Here is a 16,872-nt window from a genome sequence, read left to right as displayed (position 1 = left end):
TATTAGCAGAGAAGCAGCTGTCAAACACGGTTGAGAGTCACACAGACGTGCAGTTTTTTCATATCAGAGGAGTAGGCCTACAATATGTGCTTATTTAGCAGGGGCAATTTGAGATTAAATTGGTAAACTTGCACACATTTGTTTGTTAGTTTAATCAATCTAACAACATCATACTATATCAATATCAATAATAAACAATGCAAAATTAAAACACTTACCTTGTCTTTCACCAGTGTGAGCTATCTAAAATATTCTTTAAAAACAAAGTCTACCTAATACTCAAGAAGAAAGCAAAAGTAAAAGAAACGCTTCCAACCAAAATAAAAACAAATAAATTAAGAATAAAACTCTCCTCAGAAACTCTAAACTCCTTCAAAAAGTCCACACAAAGAAATATCCTCCAAACTATCCTCATAAAATGCTCCAAACTCATTAAAAACCACTTTCTCCACACATTAAAGTCATAAAATACAAATGTCTCGTCGTCAACCCAACAAACGGTTTCTGTTTGAATTTACGTCATAATGCGTTCTAATAATTCGTAATTCGCAACAGCAGCTGAAAATCGATTCGTGCGCTACGATGACGTCTCCAGGTCTGGGTTGTATGGAATCGTAGGATTTGTTCATTGCATGTAACAACACAGTCAAGGCGAATTCGTACTAAATCACACGAATTAATTAAGTGGTTAAATGCTATATCATTCGATTTGTTCGTCGCATTCAATGAGCGTGACCACGTTACACGTGCCACAACTCGGTGAGTAGGCCTATGTCAGACGAGTCATATGTTCGATATAACGTCCATTAAATGTTCCGCATTAATCGGATCGACTCCTTAATGTTCGCTGGATGTATTGGTCATCTCTACTATTATTTTTTGTTCCTAATGCTTTTTAACCCAACACATATTGCTAGCGTCAGCTTTTAGATCTTTTTTAGATCGGCCATATGATGGACACTTTATTATCCCATAAGGCCACGGGTGAGGATTTATGAATGGCAGTGATGCTACTGACGCTGGTATCTCACATGATAATAACACCATGGCGAATAAAGTACATCCAGATTACATTCATACTATATAGAACATACTTTTTTAGCGGTCGTTAAGTAATTACTTATTAAGAATAAAGTACTTACTCAGCCCACGTGTTTAGTGCCAGCATCAGTAAGCCATTGAATGTCTGCCATTGGGTTGATTGTTACCCATTGGGGTCGTATGGATTACTGTCACAATCGCTGTGTGGGTTTTCGGGCTGCATCTATTCAATGGCATTATATGAACTCACAGAAATTGATTATTAAATCTTCGTTGGTGTTTATCTGAAGAATGAAAGTCATATATGTCAGGTATAGCATGAGGTTGAGTGAATGATGCATTTTAATTTCTGAGTGAACTATCCCTTTTTTAAACGCTGAAGACCCAGGGGGATTTCTGTCCTTTTTCTCCAAGACAGTGCTCTTTTGTTGCACATTCGTCTCTCATGCTGCCCCAACTTTGGCTGAGATCCTCACAGATGTTCAGCAGACACTAATCATCATCACACACCTTTACATTACTGACCAGTGACCACTGTGAGAAACAGACTTAGAAATAAAGTGCTTTTTATTATCAAAAAGACGGTTATGATATAAAAGAAAATGGGTAATTTAATTGTAAAAAAAGAATACTAAATTACAAAATGTTTACACCTTAACATGAAATACAAAGACAGCTATATTTCAAAAGATCATAAAATAATTTCCACTTGTATATCTGGGGTATTTAAAGAATAAGACTTGGTGTTATAAATATTTTACAAAGCATTTTTTTTTTTTTTCACTTTAGAAATAATGTGAGCATCATGTACTTGAATAGAAGATTACATGTTGTGTGTAGTTTTACAATGTTATGCTCTCAGTGCTTGAAAACAGCACCACTTTACACTCATAATGGATAGTGGTATATATATTTCGGCAGGTCTAAACATTATTCATGTATGTATTCAAACATGCAGACATGAAAATATGACATCAATCGATACACAATATTTTAAAAGCAGACAAAGATAAATATGTAAACCGTTCTAAACACACAAAAAAACAAAGATTACTTTTCCTTTGGGTCCCCACCATCTCTACAAACGCATTACACATCGAATGCCTGTACACAGCTCGTTTATATTGAATAATAAGGTCACTAGAGTTATAGGAGACCGGGGCTAGTTGTCACAGGAGTTCAGGTTTGAGTCAGACATCTAGTTGCATAAACATTTGTTCACCTTTGCTTGTTTTAAACTCCTTGTTCAAAACTGTCAAATTAGAATGTTTTTTTTGTGAATTCTGTCTCTAATCTAAACATTTTGGTAATATTAAAAGTTGACCTGTTAAACTGTTTTTAGGACACAATTATTTGTTGGCCAAAATAGTGGTTTTAAATTTGTGTTGTTTCATTAATTTGTACTTCACAATTGTTTAACTGTTTAAAAATGCTATAATATGCTATTTAAATGGCAGGTTCTCATTGTGACAACTTACGCCAAGTAGTGTGATAATATGCAATAATGTTTTTTGAAGCAAGACAGAAAACAGAGTATTTGAAATTTGAATTTCAGAAATAAATCTATTCTGAGGAATATTCACTGGTGCAAAAAGTGACAACTAGCCCCAATCGGCCCTATATAGTACATAAATTAATTACTTTCCAAGAGAGCTCTTTTCCATAAAGAGCTTAAACTGACTTTTTTTGAGCTTTTGCTAGGAGTTTCGGATGAATATCATGGCACCATGAACCTTGGAGATTATTGTGCCTCCACAATCAGAATATGTGCTTCATTGAGAACATTACAGACCAAAATCAGATTTATTTATGCACAGATTTCCTCGATTTCATCCTCGTCGTCTTCACCCTTTTCATCTTTAACGATTCCCTCATCGATGCTCTCCAGACGGACCCTCTGGCCATCTGGGTCGAGCGGGCCCCTCTCTGCGGGCTGAACTGATGAAATGTTGTCAGTCAGAGACTCCGTACCGAACAGCAGAAATTTGGCATCGCACTCTATGGCTTTTGCCATACTGGATGCAAAGATGTCAATCACCTGGTGTACCTCCGCCTTCACCAGGTGCTGAGACTCATCCTTACCTACTGGAAAGCAAAGGAAATACAGAATGAGAAATAAGTAATGCATTTTCCTGTTATTACTGTAAAGCTGCTTTGAAACAATCTGTACTGTATAAAGCGCTATAATAAAGGTGACTTGACTTGACTACATTATCAATTACAACTGCAAGAGACGTTCCTGTGTGTAAACAGATGTTTGGCCCTTTTATTTGGTAGCAGCAATGAGAAACATGACAGGAAAAGGTTTAGGGTTGATGGTGTTGATGTAAAATTGGATACAACTTTACACAGGAAAGGTTAGTAAGCGATTTTGTTCTCACAAAAATCATGTTAACACACGTTTGTCTACGTCTTGTGGCTGTACTATTGAAACAGTAAATATTTTAACGTTTACAGATTGGCCTCCGTTTTACTGTAATCCAGATATGTAATTGGATTACTTTTCTCAAGCAACAAGTAAAGTAATGCATTACTTTTAAATTTACAACAAAAAGCATAGTAGAGCTCTTATGAGGGGCTAAGACATTTGGATCATAATAAAAAATGATGCAGAAGGTAAATTATCAGAAAGTATCCCACTTTACCAGTATTCACACTATGTTAATACAAATGTACTCTATGTATTTAAAATCATTTTGCAATGTCTTGGATGCTGACAATCGATGATCCAATTCAAGCACACCAATAAGCAAAATAATAAGCAAGAGTTAACAATGCATCAGTTTCCACAAAAAGTGACTATATGCAATTAGTTACTTTTTAGGAAGTAAGGCAGTATTGCAACGCTTTACTTTTAAAAGTAACTTTCTCCAACACTGATCAACATTATGCTACAAATGCTGTCGATTGAGCTTAGCTTGTATCAACCCTGGAAAAAAACACACATTTGCAACCCATTTTACATTAGTAAAGTTAAGTTGGCTTGCAGGTGCAGCGAAGCTTTGTGAAATTCTGTCCTTTTAATCACTTACTAACGAGAGGTAGTTAACTATACCTTTAGCCTGCTGTTCCACTTGGTCCTCAAACATTACTGAACTCCTGTGCTTGTTGAATAAAGCACTGTAGTGTGAGCTTTCTGCTTCCTCAGAACAGTTATCCAGCAACATGATATCTGTACCTGCAGAGTAACAGTTACAAAACCAAACACTTTAGGTAACAATACATGAGTTTATTCATTTTATTTAGATTAATACTTTCATTCAGCAAGGATGCATTAAATTGATCAAAAGTGACTGAAAAGACATTTATAATATTAAACAAATTATATGTACCATCATGGTATTTCCCATTTTTTATACTGTATATTTATTTAAATAAATGCAGTCTTGGTGACCATAAGAGACTTGTTTTGAACGGGTGTGCAAGTATAAAATTAGATCTACACACACCTGAGTCCTGGGAAAAACTGAAGCCAGTGTCTCCTGTGCTACTACCAGCACCTAAAAGCTGGCCTCCACCAGCCAACATGGCCGTCAGGTGTGGAGACATACCGAGATCTGCAACAGAAAGATGAAGATTAAAGGCAGGACACAGTATAATGTAAAGTATAATGTGTAACCGTTTAGTAAATGGCGACAGATTTTTTTTTTTTTTTTCGGAGTGAACAATTCCTTTAGGGCAGTGGGTCTCAACCAGGAGGCCGGGGCAAAGTAGGGGGCCTCAGGATGACTTAAAAGTATTTAAATTAGATCTGTCAGAGGATGAATGGGAAATAATCTGGGAATATCAATGGAAATGTAGCAGCTCACAGAGTTGGAAGGAGTTTGGCTGGAAGAGCCTGATAAGATATTTTATTACACCTTATCAAAAATCACACTATAGAGGTAACTCCCCAGCCTGTTGGTGAAATTGTGGAAATATGAATGCAAATCATTATCATGTTTTTTGGGGCTGTCAGGTTATTAAAACTTATTGGAAGGAAATACATAAAGCAATACAAGAAATTTTTGGGAGCCACCTTTTTTTTGGACTCATGCCAGATGGATGGACAAAGAGAGACAAACATTTGTTTAGTATTTTGTTAGTTGCAGGCAAAAAGGCACTCACAAAAAAATGGCTTTCACAGGAGAGTCCAACATTGACCATGTGGATGGACATCACGATGGATATATGTAGGATGGAGAAATTAACTGCAGACTTGAACTACAAGAAGGACTTGTTTGTTTTACATTGGAAGAAATGGATAGACTATATAACATCACACAGGCCGGACTTTGATTTGCTTAATCTGAGATGATAATATCCTGTATATGTAGGAGTAACCATACTTCACTCCCTAAGTGTTCATGTTTTTGTTTTTATTTAGTTTTTTATTATGTTCTTTACTTCTGAAAAACGGACATTCATGTTGACACTTTGTGATTAATATTTAAGACGGATGTACATGCGACAATTGTTACAGAATGTCAATAAAAACTAAATAAAAATAAAAATAAAAAAGTATTTAAATTAAAAAATTATTAATATTTAAAAAACAATTTTTTTAATCTGATCTAAATTAAAATGCAAGAAAACACATAACTGAAATAATTTTCCAGAAATTTAGATTTTTTTTTTTAAAGCAGTGGAGATGGGTAGATAGATGGATAGATAGATAGATAAATAGAGAGAGAGAGAGAGAGAGACAATCTATATGGTCAGATATGACCATTATTAATACTAGTCTGAGAAAGTACCACTAATCAACCTATCGCATATTAAAAATAGCTAAATAATGATTTGATTAGCAACGTCATAGCCCTACATAACCACACATGATCATGACTTTATATAACATTCACCTGTGATTCGGTTGGAGATGCTAAAGAGGCGGGACTTCCTGTGGCGACTAATGAATGATTCCCGGTAGTGGCGGTCACCACAGCACATGCCAAGCAGCTCTTTCCTTACAGTTTTATTCCACAGCCCGTAAATGAGAGGATGACAGGCAGCACTGACAAACGACAGCCAAGTCACCATCGTCTCCAGTCCAGGAGACACACTTCCTCGCCCCCATACCGCCTCGGTGCAGATCACCACCACATACGGTCCCCATGTCATCAAGAAGGTGCCGACCACCACCAAAATGGTGACCAGTGCTTTACACTGGCTCCCAGCGTAGATCAAACCTCTACGACTCCCGATGGAAGAAACCGAGGCGGTGGAGTTTTTCCGTCCGTTCCTGTTGGAGGACGCGGGTACTTGAACAACCACAACCGTCCCGCAGTGCACCTTGCGAGCTTTGTGCCGGGCCACACGAAAGATGAAGCCGTAGCACACCAGCATGGCAAACAGTGGAATCAGGCAGCACCACGCAACCCAGAATGCAGTGTAGCTGACTTCACGATACCAGGCCACAGTGCATGTCTTCTTGAAATGATCGAACTCAAATGTGGACCAGCCGAACAGAGGAGGCAGGCAGCCCACCAGAGAATGAAGCCACAGGTAGACAATGGCCACTGCGGCACGATTCCCTGTGATCTTGATAGGGTAGACCATCGGAAACAGCACAGCATAGTACCTGACACAACACAAAAAGTGGTTAGTCAAGTTTTAGATGTCGATATGTTCTAATTCTGACCTTAAAGGAACAGTTCATTATGTCAATAACAATCACACAGTTTTGGCTTTTGCATGTGTGGTCGAGTTTATGTCAAACCTGATGTAATACAAAGCTCAACCCCATGCAATTGTTGCAACAACCAGAACGTGACACTGTTACAATATAAAAAAAGCATTAGATGCTTTTCATTTTGATTAAAAATCATGTTTTAGCATGTTTTCTAATGTTTTGTCTGTATCCACACATAGCAAGCAAGAGTAAAAATCAAGACAGCAGGGGTTAACAAACCAGACAACAATGCAACCATTCATTTGTACTTCATCTACAGGATACAGATTTTAACATCTAGACTCTTGATTCTAAAAAGATTTCATGAAAAAAAATGAGAGTTGTTGGATAGTGTTTGAAAGATGAGTTTGCAATGCATGATAAAAAACTTAATAATATTCCTTACCTGTCAATGGCAATGGCTCCCAACGTGAGCATGCTGGCAGAGCTGATGAGCAGATATAACAGTGCCGTGAAGTTGCACCAAACAACTCCGAAGAGCCATTCTCCCTTAAGAGAGCTGGCAATGACAAATGGCAGCACCAGTACCGACAACAGGAGGTTAGAAAGCGTCAGGCTGAAGACAAACTTGTTGCTTGGCGTTAAGAGGTAGGGCTTCCGATAAAGGGTCAACACAACAAGCAAATTGCCCAGACAGACAAACAAGGCAATGGCTAATATGACAACAGACTCCACGATCCAGGCCCAGCTGTCTCCCACGTCTGTGCCGTTCCCCGGTAAGGTTTCATTGCTGCTGGTGTTCATGATAAGCACGCTACGTCATCCAAATGCAGACCAAGGATACGTTTGCAGAGATCCATAGATCCATCGCTTGATCATCTCACCAAGATGTCTTAGAAAGTTCAAAAAATGTACAGTTGATTATGATTGTTAAAGGAAGTGTTCATCCAAAAATGAAAGTGAACTTTCTCATCATTTTGTGTGGAGGAACACACAAAGAGTTGCAGAATGTCCAAGTTGTTCCCGTCTACACAATGAAAGTAAAAGGGGACTGGAGCTCTCAATCGAATTTTTTTAAATACAAAACTACCATAAATTGTGATCTAATGCACTATATCCCAAGTAAGGCTGCAACAAATAATGGATAAAATCGATAATAAACAACAATGAAAATAGGTGACAGTGAATTTGATTTCTTATTAATTGTGCCTGTGTGCTGTGCATGGAAAACATCTGCCAGTCACGTCACTTTACAGTAGTGAACAATGCATTTCTATGGGCAAAACATATTTCCATTTTGCATAAAGGATCGTCCTGAGTCCTGACAGCAAGAGAGCCTTTGTTAAACTTCACATACTTCACTGAAGGAGCAATAGAAAGGGAACACAATAATTATCAGTAAAATATATAGGCCGTAAAATATAAGTTAGAAGCTAAATGTTTGTTTAAAATGTATGTGTATTTTTATGAGAGAGCTATTGTAATTGGGTTTAAATGTAAAATAATTAATAATTCAAATGAGTGAATGTTGTCTGTGCTTTTGTCTTTCTTTATTGCTCTGGGCAAGTTTTAGAATGCTCATAATATGTAGCATAGTGTTTACTTTATTTGTTTTCATAGCCTTCAATTTGTCAGTCCCCATTCCTTTTTGTTGTATGGACAAGAGCAGCTTGGACATTCTGCTAAATATTGCAGAAAAAAAAAAATAATCCAGGTTTGAAACAACATGAGGGTGAATATATTCATTGTTGGGTGAACTATTCTTTAATTTTACATACATAATTGCTAAATCAAGTGCAAATGTAAGTGCTAAGGTACAAAATAACAACTTACAACACTCTATTATTACAGCTGAACATGGACCATGACAAAAGGTGATAAAGCGTTTACCAGCATAAAACCTCTTGTTATTACACTATACATATCAACGTTGTTCCATGCAATAAATCGCACCATTAAATCAAAGTGAATTTGACTTTTAAATCATATGCATGCATATAGCCTAACTGTTTAGAAGTTAAGTTAATGTGACCTATAACGTTATAACTGATATATTAAACTCCAAACTGTAAACCAACAACAAAAAACTTTAGTATAGTTTTGTTTTGTAGGCTATTGAGAATGAACAAATAATTTGTCAGATTTAACCAATACAGCATAGAGAAACAAATATCTAACAATTCTAATTGAACAAAGACCACTATTTAAACGCAACTTCCAACTTGAGTACGAAAAAGTTTACTTCGGAGAGATGTTAGTTTATTGACGAGTACTGGCCAACTCACCTCGCTGCTTTAGATGGTATTAAATCTCGCTTTAAAGTAGATGCGTGACTTTATTTACAGTTCGCCGCTGATGAGATTCCCAGAAACTATAGCACCGCAATGGCGGCGAGTGTCTCCCCGTCTCTCTCAGGCTGTGTGTGGGTCTGTGTGTGGTCTGTCTTACGCTGGTCTCACTGTCTACACAAGTAAAAAAGCTAAGCTGCAACTCAGACACTTTAAAATCTAATATATCACCGGCACTTACGGTGAAATATCATTAGTTATGTGATATACATAAAGTTGTACTGTTTGACTAAATGTGTTCATATAACACACGTCTCCGTAACAAGACAGTGGGGCGGGTTTAGATAATGCAGACATAAAAACAGTAGTGAGCGATACATTTTTTATTTGCAATACTTTATTATTTCAGTTCTTCTGGAATTCACTTTTGGACCACCAAAGACGATTAAAGATTCCCGCAGGTGACGTTACCAGGGTCACGTGACTACCAGTGGCCAATAAACGATTCGGTTCTGGTATCTGTAACCACGAGCACTTATGGCAATAATATCGAAATCGAAAGAGTTTCCACGTCGCCTATCGCAATGACAAGTTATCAAAGTGCACATAATAAAGGCAATAACAAACAACATATTTGTACAAAGGTCACTGGGTTCATAATGTATGTATGGGCTCATGTTAGAAAGGAATTCATCATTCAAAATGTTATCTCTTGTCCCTCATGAGCATGTGTAAAAACAAAAAGTGTTTGTTTTTGTAATGAATGTCCTCGTTATTAATAGTAGGTTGTTTATTCACAATATGCAATGGCCGACGAATAAACTTGATTTATTTGTAAATAACAAAATATCTTCATGACTTGCATTTTGATCAGTTTTCTAATTCTCAAAGGTCTATTTCTATTTGCATGATATAATAATCCACAAAACATTGATGGAAAACAAATACATAAAACAGGCTCTAAGTTTGAGATGCTTTGCTGTCAAGAATGGGCGTGTCGTGTAATATCGCGATATTTGAAATGCGGAAGTGATTGTCAGATGATTTAGGTCATGTGGTGTAGCACGATTAAACGCTCTTTAAACAGACTGTGTGTGTAGTGAAGTCAATTATAATTCATTCGAATCTCTAAGCGAATTCGTCTGTTTTGGAGACTTTTCCTCAAGCATGCAGAACGTCATAAACTCGGTGAAAGGAACTGCTTTGGGGGTGGCAGAGTTTTTAACGCCAGTTTTGAAGGTAAGACGAGAAGTGTTAGCATGATTTTCAGTCCGTCTCCAGCAGCTAGAGCATTAAATATGAGGCTTTATAAGTGTGAAGAAATCGAGCATGGACCTGTAAGCAGAAACTACTGATCCAATGCTATGATGATGTCAGTAGAGATCAATACTACTGGTACCAACAGGCATCAAAACATAAGAAAACATTCAACCTGTCAGATGGCCCAAAGTTCAGTAGACGCCACTGCTGGCTCAAAACACACTGCATTTTAGGAAAAATAACCAGGTAAAGGTTTGAAATGTCTGGAATGCAAAATGTGATGTAGTTTAGGCAATACGCATCACGTGTTTTCTTCGTGGAGTGATGCATATGATGCCACATCAGTATTATATAGACATTATATTGAATTATATCACATTACATTGCTTAGATATAATATATACATAGCGTGCATGAACTGATCAAATGTATAGCTTGAATGCAATGTAAGTCGTTTAGGATAAAAGCGTCTTCAAAATGTGTAAATGTATTGTTACAATTTAACTCCATGATTGACCACATACATATTTGCTGGAAACAGTGACAAACAAATTGTGAACCACAAGATAGCCAACTATATATCTTTACTTTGGATATTGGACAGTGACATTTGATATGGCAAGACTTTCACACCCAGGCCATCCTTATTTTTCAAGAGTGAAAGACTAGAGTAAAAAAAAAAAAAAAAAAATTTTTAAATGTTATTTATATCATGTGTTTCGCTTTTCCAGGAATCTAAATTTAAAGAAACTGGGGTTATAACTCCAGAGGAGGTGAGTGTGCATTTTGATTTTGTTATGGTGTAATATATGCAATTTATTAGGATGTACACACTGATTCAAGCTCAACAGTGTTTTGTGTTCTGTGCAGTTTGTTGCAGCAGGAGATCATCTGGTTCATCACTGCCCCACATGGAAATGGCAAGAACGAACACACATGTTTTTATATGCAAAAGATGTTTTTATATACATCTATAAATGTTCAGACGTCATGCCCACTGGGCCACTAACTCTTTGTTTGATCAGCGTCTGATGCATGTAACTGGAAACACTTTTGTGAAAGCAAAATGAATCTGATTGGTTGCTTTCTACAGGTTTTCCAGGAGCTTAGTGTTTGGCGATCTTTAATGGTCCGCCAGGATTCAAAGCAGTTTACTTTAAAACTTTAGATACAGCAGCAATGAATGCTTCAGAGCAGCAACTGAACACTACACTTGAAAAAAGTGTGTGAATTTCACTGCATAGAAACTTCAAGATATCAAGCATTTTGTTTGAACACGATGAATTCAAAGAGATGTGTACACGTCTTTACTGACGGAATACGTGAAAAACATACTGTTTTCCGAGCTTGGCCAACTTTTTCGGTTCTCAAGTGATCCTGTTGTATTAGTTGTGTTTCCACTCGCATCTATAATTGAAAATCAGTCATTTACTTCGAAGTTCGAAGGGAATATCTGCATTTTATGCAGGTAGACATGAAAATATCGATAGTGTTTTATAGCACACCAGTCAGTTATTGTAGTGACATGTTTACGTCTCTAAACATGACGTTGGACAAAACAAAGCTGTGATTGGTCACTTTACCTGTCAGTCAGAAGTCCTTAAACATTAAGTGGGCGCTCCTCTGCCAATTGCTGTGGCTAAAGAGCCCAGACTTATGTCATTAGGCAAAGGTCTGGCTTTGCAAGACTATAAATACTATAACCTAACCCTTACAGAAAACTTGCTGCATCTTTGCATTTAAAAAAAGGGAGTTTTTGTCAGATTTAGCTTACTTCTGGTTACAAAATTGTCCACAAAGTATGGCTAAGTAAGTTATTCAGTGATCAAAAGTGTTTTTGCATTTTGGCTTTTGGCACAATTCATTTCTGGCATTTAAGCTCAAGCCTTTAGGTGAAAAGGTCTTTGGGGAACATGAGAAACATAAATTCAGTCAAGACTGTTTAAACTTTGGAATGGTAGTATATTTTAGTGATTTGCTTTAGGCCAGTGGTTCTCAAACTGGGACAGCCACAAATTATTTAAAATAAGACACAAACTTAGAATTGTCTAAAACACATTTAAAATCAAGATGTAAACTGACATAATTCTTTTATATTTGTTCCCTCAACAATTGTCACTTTTATTTGAGCACCAGAATTCCCATGGTGTGGAAACACGAGGGAATTTTAAAAGTTTGAATTTAGAACTGGAAAAGTCATGAAACATAATAATGAATGTGTCTATATAATATATATATATATTTATTCTAGTTATGTGAAGATTTAAAATATTTCCCAAATATCAGATAGAAATAGTTGAAAACCACAACAATTCTTTGACCTTCAAATGAGATATATTCTGTATATTTGTGGCTTTTTACATTGTTGAGAATCTATATTCTTTACTTTTTAGGGCATCTGGAGAAGAAGCAAAGGTGAAGCCCTATCTGCCCAAAGACAAGCAGTTTCTATTAACCCGAAATGGTAAAAGAAGAAAACATTATTTATTCACTTTCTGAAATGTACATTCCCACTGTATTGTGTTGTGTAAAGCTGATGAATGTTTTGCAAATGTCACAATATGGCTGTTTTGGGGCTCAGTTCCATGTTACAAGCGCTGTAAACAGATGGAATACTCTGATGAGCTGGAGGCCATTATAGAAGAGGATGATGGAGACGGGGGATGGGTGGATACCTATCATAACGCTGGTATGGAACAGAAACTAGACAAACAGTAACATATCTTTTTCATGCTTTCGTTTCTGACAGACATTCTTGTGGACTTTTTTTTGTATTATTAGGTGTTACAGGGGTGATGGATGCAGTTCGGGACATTTCATTGGATAATAAGGTAAATCAGCAGCACTATGTTGACTACTTTAAAGGGTTAGCTCACCCAAAAATGAAAATTCCGTAAGACTTTCGTTCATCAGAAATCTGAGAGCTTTCTGTCCCTCCATTGACCGCTACGCAACTGACAAGTGAATAAAATCCTAAATTCAATCTGTTCATCATATAAAGTGATCATTTCCTTTTCAGAAAATTTGGATTAGTTTTATAATCTCTTTAGGAACTTTTCGAAGAGTCAAAGTTGGTAGTTGTATAGCTGTCAATGGAGGGACAGAAAACGCTCAGATTTCATCAAAAAGAACTTTATTTGTGTTACGAAGATGAACGAAAGTCTTACGGGTTTGGAACGACATAAGGGTGAGTAATGATGACAGAATTTTTATTTTTGGCTGAACTATCCCTCTGAGAATGGAAGAAATTGCATAGAAGTAATGATTTTTTTATGTTTTGGTTTTAAGTTGTGAATAATATTTTTAATATAAGTTAATATTTGTTTTGTATGCACTTAAAGGACAATATGAATATGAACGTGCAGAAAGGTGCATGTGGAAATGGTGAAGATGATGATGATGAGGAGGAAGGAGAGCCAGCAGACATGGAAGGTAGCTCTGAATTTTGATTTATTTTTCATCACGTGCATTGTTAACCAGTACGTTTGACTTTATAACTGGTATTTGTATTTCAGAATATGAAGAAAGTGGACTTTTGGAGACAGATGATGTAAGAAATTGTGCTCAACGCAAGCTTTTCAACATCAGAATTTCCTTTTGCAGAATTATTCATTAATATTCTTTGTTCAGGCCACTCTTGACACAAGTAAAATGGCTGATTTAAGTAAATCCAAAGCAGAGGCTGGTGGGGAAGATGCCATTCTACAGACAAGAACTTACGATCTTTACATCACATATGACAAATATTACCAGACACCAAGACTATGGCTTTTTGGATATGATGAGGTAACTTTGCTCTATGATGCTTTGACATGATGGCAACATGTGACGTGATGTAAGCCTGTGGCTCTATCTTTCCTTAATTCTTCCATCTTTTTCTTTTTTCTCCCATGACTTTAGTAAAACTCAGTTTGTTTACTCCATACATGTTTTGCTCCTTCTTAGGACAGACAGCCTCTATCGGTGGATCAGATGTATGAAGACATCAGCCAGGATCACGTCAAAAAAACAGTCACCATTGAGAATCACCCTCACCTTCCCCCACCTGCCATGTGCTCCGTGCATCCGTGCAGGTCAATACAAACATTACATGAATAATGCCATTGTATATTTACAATGTATATTATGTAAATGTGAAATATACAATACACACAAATATTTATCTATCATCCTGTGCCGTCCTCTTACAGACCAGTATTAGGAAACTGGGAAAAAAAACACATTCTCAATAATTTATTAATTCATGCTCTCTCATTTACATTCAGTGTCATGCAACCTAATTATCTGCTCTCTTGCTTTTAACGATCAGACATGCAGAGGTGATGAAAAAGATTATCGAGACTGTGGCGGAAGGAGGAGGAGAACTCGGGGTCCATATGTATCCTTTCTTATAGCTTATGTGTGTAAGAACATGCACTACCGTTTAAAAGATTTTTAATGTGTTTGTCTCTTATGCTCACTAAGGCTATATACAGTAAAAACTGTAATATTGTGAAATTATTACAATTTAAAATAATTATGCCAGACTTCAGTGTCACACGACCCTTCAGAAATCATTATAATATGCTGATTTGTTGCTTAAAAAACATTTCTTCTTATTACTAATGTTGCTTACTATTTTTGTGAAAACCATGATTTTCTTTTTCCAGAAATTATTAAAAAGAGCAACATTTATTTAAAGGTACACTGTAACTTTTGTCTCTCTAGCGCTTAGAAAACAAAACTGCATGTATTTTGCTGAAGAATATTGTTTTGGTTGCACTTTGGCTCTGTGTGATTTCTAATTTTGGGAGAAAAAAAAAAGTTACATAGTGTACCTTTTAAAATGGAAGTAACATTAGAAATCTTTTTTTTCTTTTGATAAATTAAACACATTTGCTGAATAAAACTATCTCTTTTTGAAAAAATATTGACCCCCAAACTTTTGAATGGTAGTGTACACGTCCAGTTGAGAAAAATAAAATAAATCCCACTAATTCTATGATTTCCCACATTTTAGAATATGGGAATATAGTTATCAGAATTATGCAGTGGTCAAATATTATATATTATTGATGAAATATTATTGAAGACTCACTATTGGCATACCGTCAGCCATCTTCATGAGCTGCATCATGAGATGCTTTTTAAACCGTATTAAGTTACCATGTATGCTAGACACTTTTTTTTTTTGCACATCAAAAATCATGAAACATGTTTTTAGCCAAGTATGTCTAGTAGTGTGCTTGCAGATATTGGAATTAACAAATGTTTATGTTGGTTTATGAATCACTTTAAAAAAAACCCGCACATTTTCCCTTAACTTTTCATAACTTCAGGTATCTTCTGATTTTCCTGAAATTTGTGCAAGCTGTCATTCCTACAATAGAATATGATTACACGAGGCATTTCACCATGTAACTTATCGTTCACCATTATGCCCACAACTATGACAACATGTATTGTTACTGCGTTGAGGAAGCAGCAGTATGAAACTCAGAGACACTGTCCTGGAAAGGTGCTGGGAATGTTTTATGAAATGCCTGGGAGGGGATCTGCTGAGTCTGATGGTTAGCAACACACATTTAAATCCAGTTTTCCCTACTGTTCTTCAGCTTAATCTCTGTATTAGCCACTTGCTCTTAATGCTGTCCTAAAACTAAACATGTTTTATTTTATATTTACATTTCCTAAAAAAAACTGTGTGACATTTAACAAGCCATTCTCCTGTTTTAATGGCAAATAATAAATGGCTGTCAAAACATGTTGGTGTTATTTGTATGATCAGAATAATGTTGTGAGTGTTGGCTGAGCTTTGTCTGGTGTTGGACGTGTCTACTTACATGTCAGCTTGTCTGAACGCATTGTTCTTTGAATGCTGGAATCACTGTCTTGGATCCAGAGCATTGTTGTGGTAAAACATATTCACAATCCAACAGTCTGCATCTGTAGAATTGACAAACCAGTTATTGTATATGTGTATTTTATCATATATTGTTGACTTGGAATTCAAGATGAAGTGATGTGGGAACGAAATTGAATTTGAAAAGGCTTAATGGGGGTTTTCAGTCATGATGGTTCACAGATAAACACAGAAACAGTTACTAAGGAAGTCTTGTGGTCTTTAAGGTAATTGTATGCATTTGACATCTTATGCAACTGACAACCAACATGCTCTTAACTGGTTGGCCCTGTAGACATATTCTATGATATGTGAATTTGTTAATAAAACCCACTTTTTAAGCAGGAATACTTATTGTATTGACTACTCTGGGGCTAGAATAATTCCTATTGCTGTAACAACATTAAATTGCTAGTTTTAAAAATGGCGCCGGGGGGCAGCATTCCCTAAATTTATTTTTTACTCATGGTCTACTGTACTCGGGATTAAACATTATGCCTATGTTTTCTTAAACCTTTTAACTTGTCTTCTGTCTAACGTATACCTGCCTGACCAGTGTCAAATTATTATTAAGATTTGCTAGTTTGATTTCCAAAGATCCACTTTCTGAGCTGCTTGTCCAATGTACGGTCATACAGAACCTGATCTCACCAGGCATGTTTCTGGATCATTCCAATCAACCAATCAGATTTGAGGGACAAGTTTACCGTTTATTAGAATTACAACCAGAGTTAGGTGGTTCAACTTCTACATCAGTGTTTATCTATCATTTCCCTCTGATTTTAGGGATG

The 16,872-nt window shown here is 36.4% G+C and overlaps 2 protein-coding genes across 3 annotated transcripts; one reads left to right on the top strand and one right to left on the bottom strand.

The window, feature by feature from the left end:
* Window positions 1-1,822: 1,822 nt before the first annotated feature.
* On the bottom strand, window positions 1,823-9,088 carry gpr161a (G protein-coupled receptor 161a). 2 transcript variants are annotated; one of them, XM_084426993.1, is made up of 6 exons: window positions 8,938-9,088; window positions 7,098-7,544; window positions 5,883-6,601; window positions 4,491-4,598; window positions 4,097-4,219; window positions 1,823-3,126 (listed from the first exon to the last, which is right to left on the bottom strand). In XM_084426993.1, exons 2-6 carry the CDS (start codon window positions 7,454-7,456, stop codon window positions 2,849-2,851), a joined length of 1,587 nt encoding a protein of 528 aa, XP_084283119.1. In that variant the 5' UTR covers window positions 7,457-7,544; window positions 8,938-9,088; the 3' UTR covers window positions 1,823-2,848. The 2 variants fall into 2 exon arrangements, with proteins under 2 accessions (XP_084283119.1, XP_084283120.1); XM_084426994.1 differs by having other exon boundaries at window positions 1,829-3,123; window positions 8,938-9,076.
* An 830-nt stretch (window positions 9,089-9,918) lies between these two features.
* On the top strand, window positions 9,919-16,429 carry atg3 (autophagy related 3). Its single transcript, XM_084426870.1, has 12 exons — window positions 9,919-10,179; window positions 10,932-10,973; window positions 11,071-11,120; window positions 12,594-12,664; window positions 12,782-12,889; window positions 12,982-13,031; window positions 13,542-13,632; window positions 13,716-13,750; window positions 13,831-13,986; window positions 14,146-14,273; window positions 14,510-14,578; window positions 15,519-16,429. Exons 1-12 carry the CDS (start codon window positions 10,108-10,110, stop codon window positions 15,598-15,600), a joined length of 954 nt encoding a protein of 317 aa, XP_084282996.1. The 5' UTR covers window positions 9,919-10,107; the 3' UTR covers window positions 15,601-16,429.
* Window positions 16,430-16,872: the final 443 nt, after the last annotated feature.

This window comes from Rutilus rutilus (assembly GCF_951802725.1).
Source record: "Rutilus rutilus genome assembly, chromosome: 12".
In the NCBI taxonomy this organism is placed as follows: domain Eukaryota; kingdom Metazoa; phylum Chordata; class Actinopteri; order Cypriniformes; family Leuciscidae; genus Rutilus; species Rutilus rutilus.
Note: the sequence above shows the minus strand (reverse complement) of the source record. Positions and strands in the feature narration are given on the sequence as shown.

Bases quoted from the DNA above. Each gene is read 5' to 3' on its own strand.
- gpr161a (XM_084426993.1), bottom strand. From the start codon at position 7,456: ATGAACACCAGCAGCAATGAAACCTTACCGGGGAACGGCACAGACGTG. The intron at 6,602-7,097 runs GTAAGGAATATT...GTGTTGTGTCAG, and splicing joins GGAGCCATTGCCATTGACAG to GTACTATGCTGTGCTGTTTC. The intron at 4,599-5,882 runs GTGAATGTTATA...TTTCTGTTGCAG, and splicing joins CATCTCCAACCGAATCACAG to ATCTCGGTATGTCTCCACAC.
- atg3 (XM_084426870.1), top strand. From the start codon at position 10,108: ATGCAGAACGTCATAAACTCGGTGAAAGGAACTGCTTTGGGGGTGGCA. The intron at 10,180-10,931 runs GTAAGACGAGAA...TCGCTTTTCCAG, and splicing joins TTTTAACGCCAGTTTTGAAG to GAATCTAAATTTAAAGAAAC. The intron at 12,890-12,981 runs GTATGGAACAGA...TTGTATTATTAG, and splicing joins GGATACCTATCATAACGCTG to GTGTTACAGGGGTGATGGAT.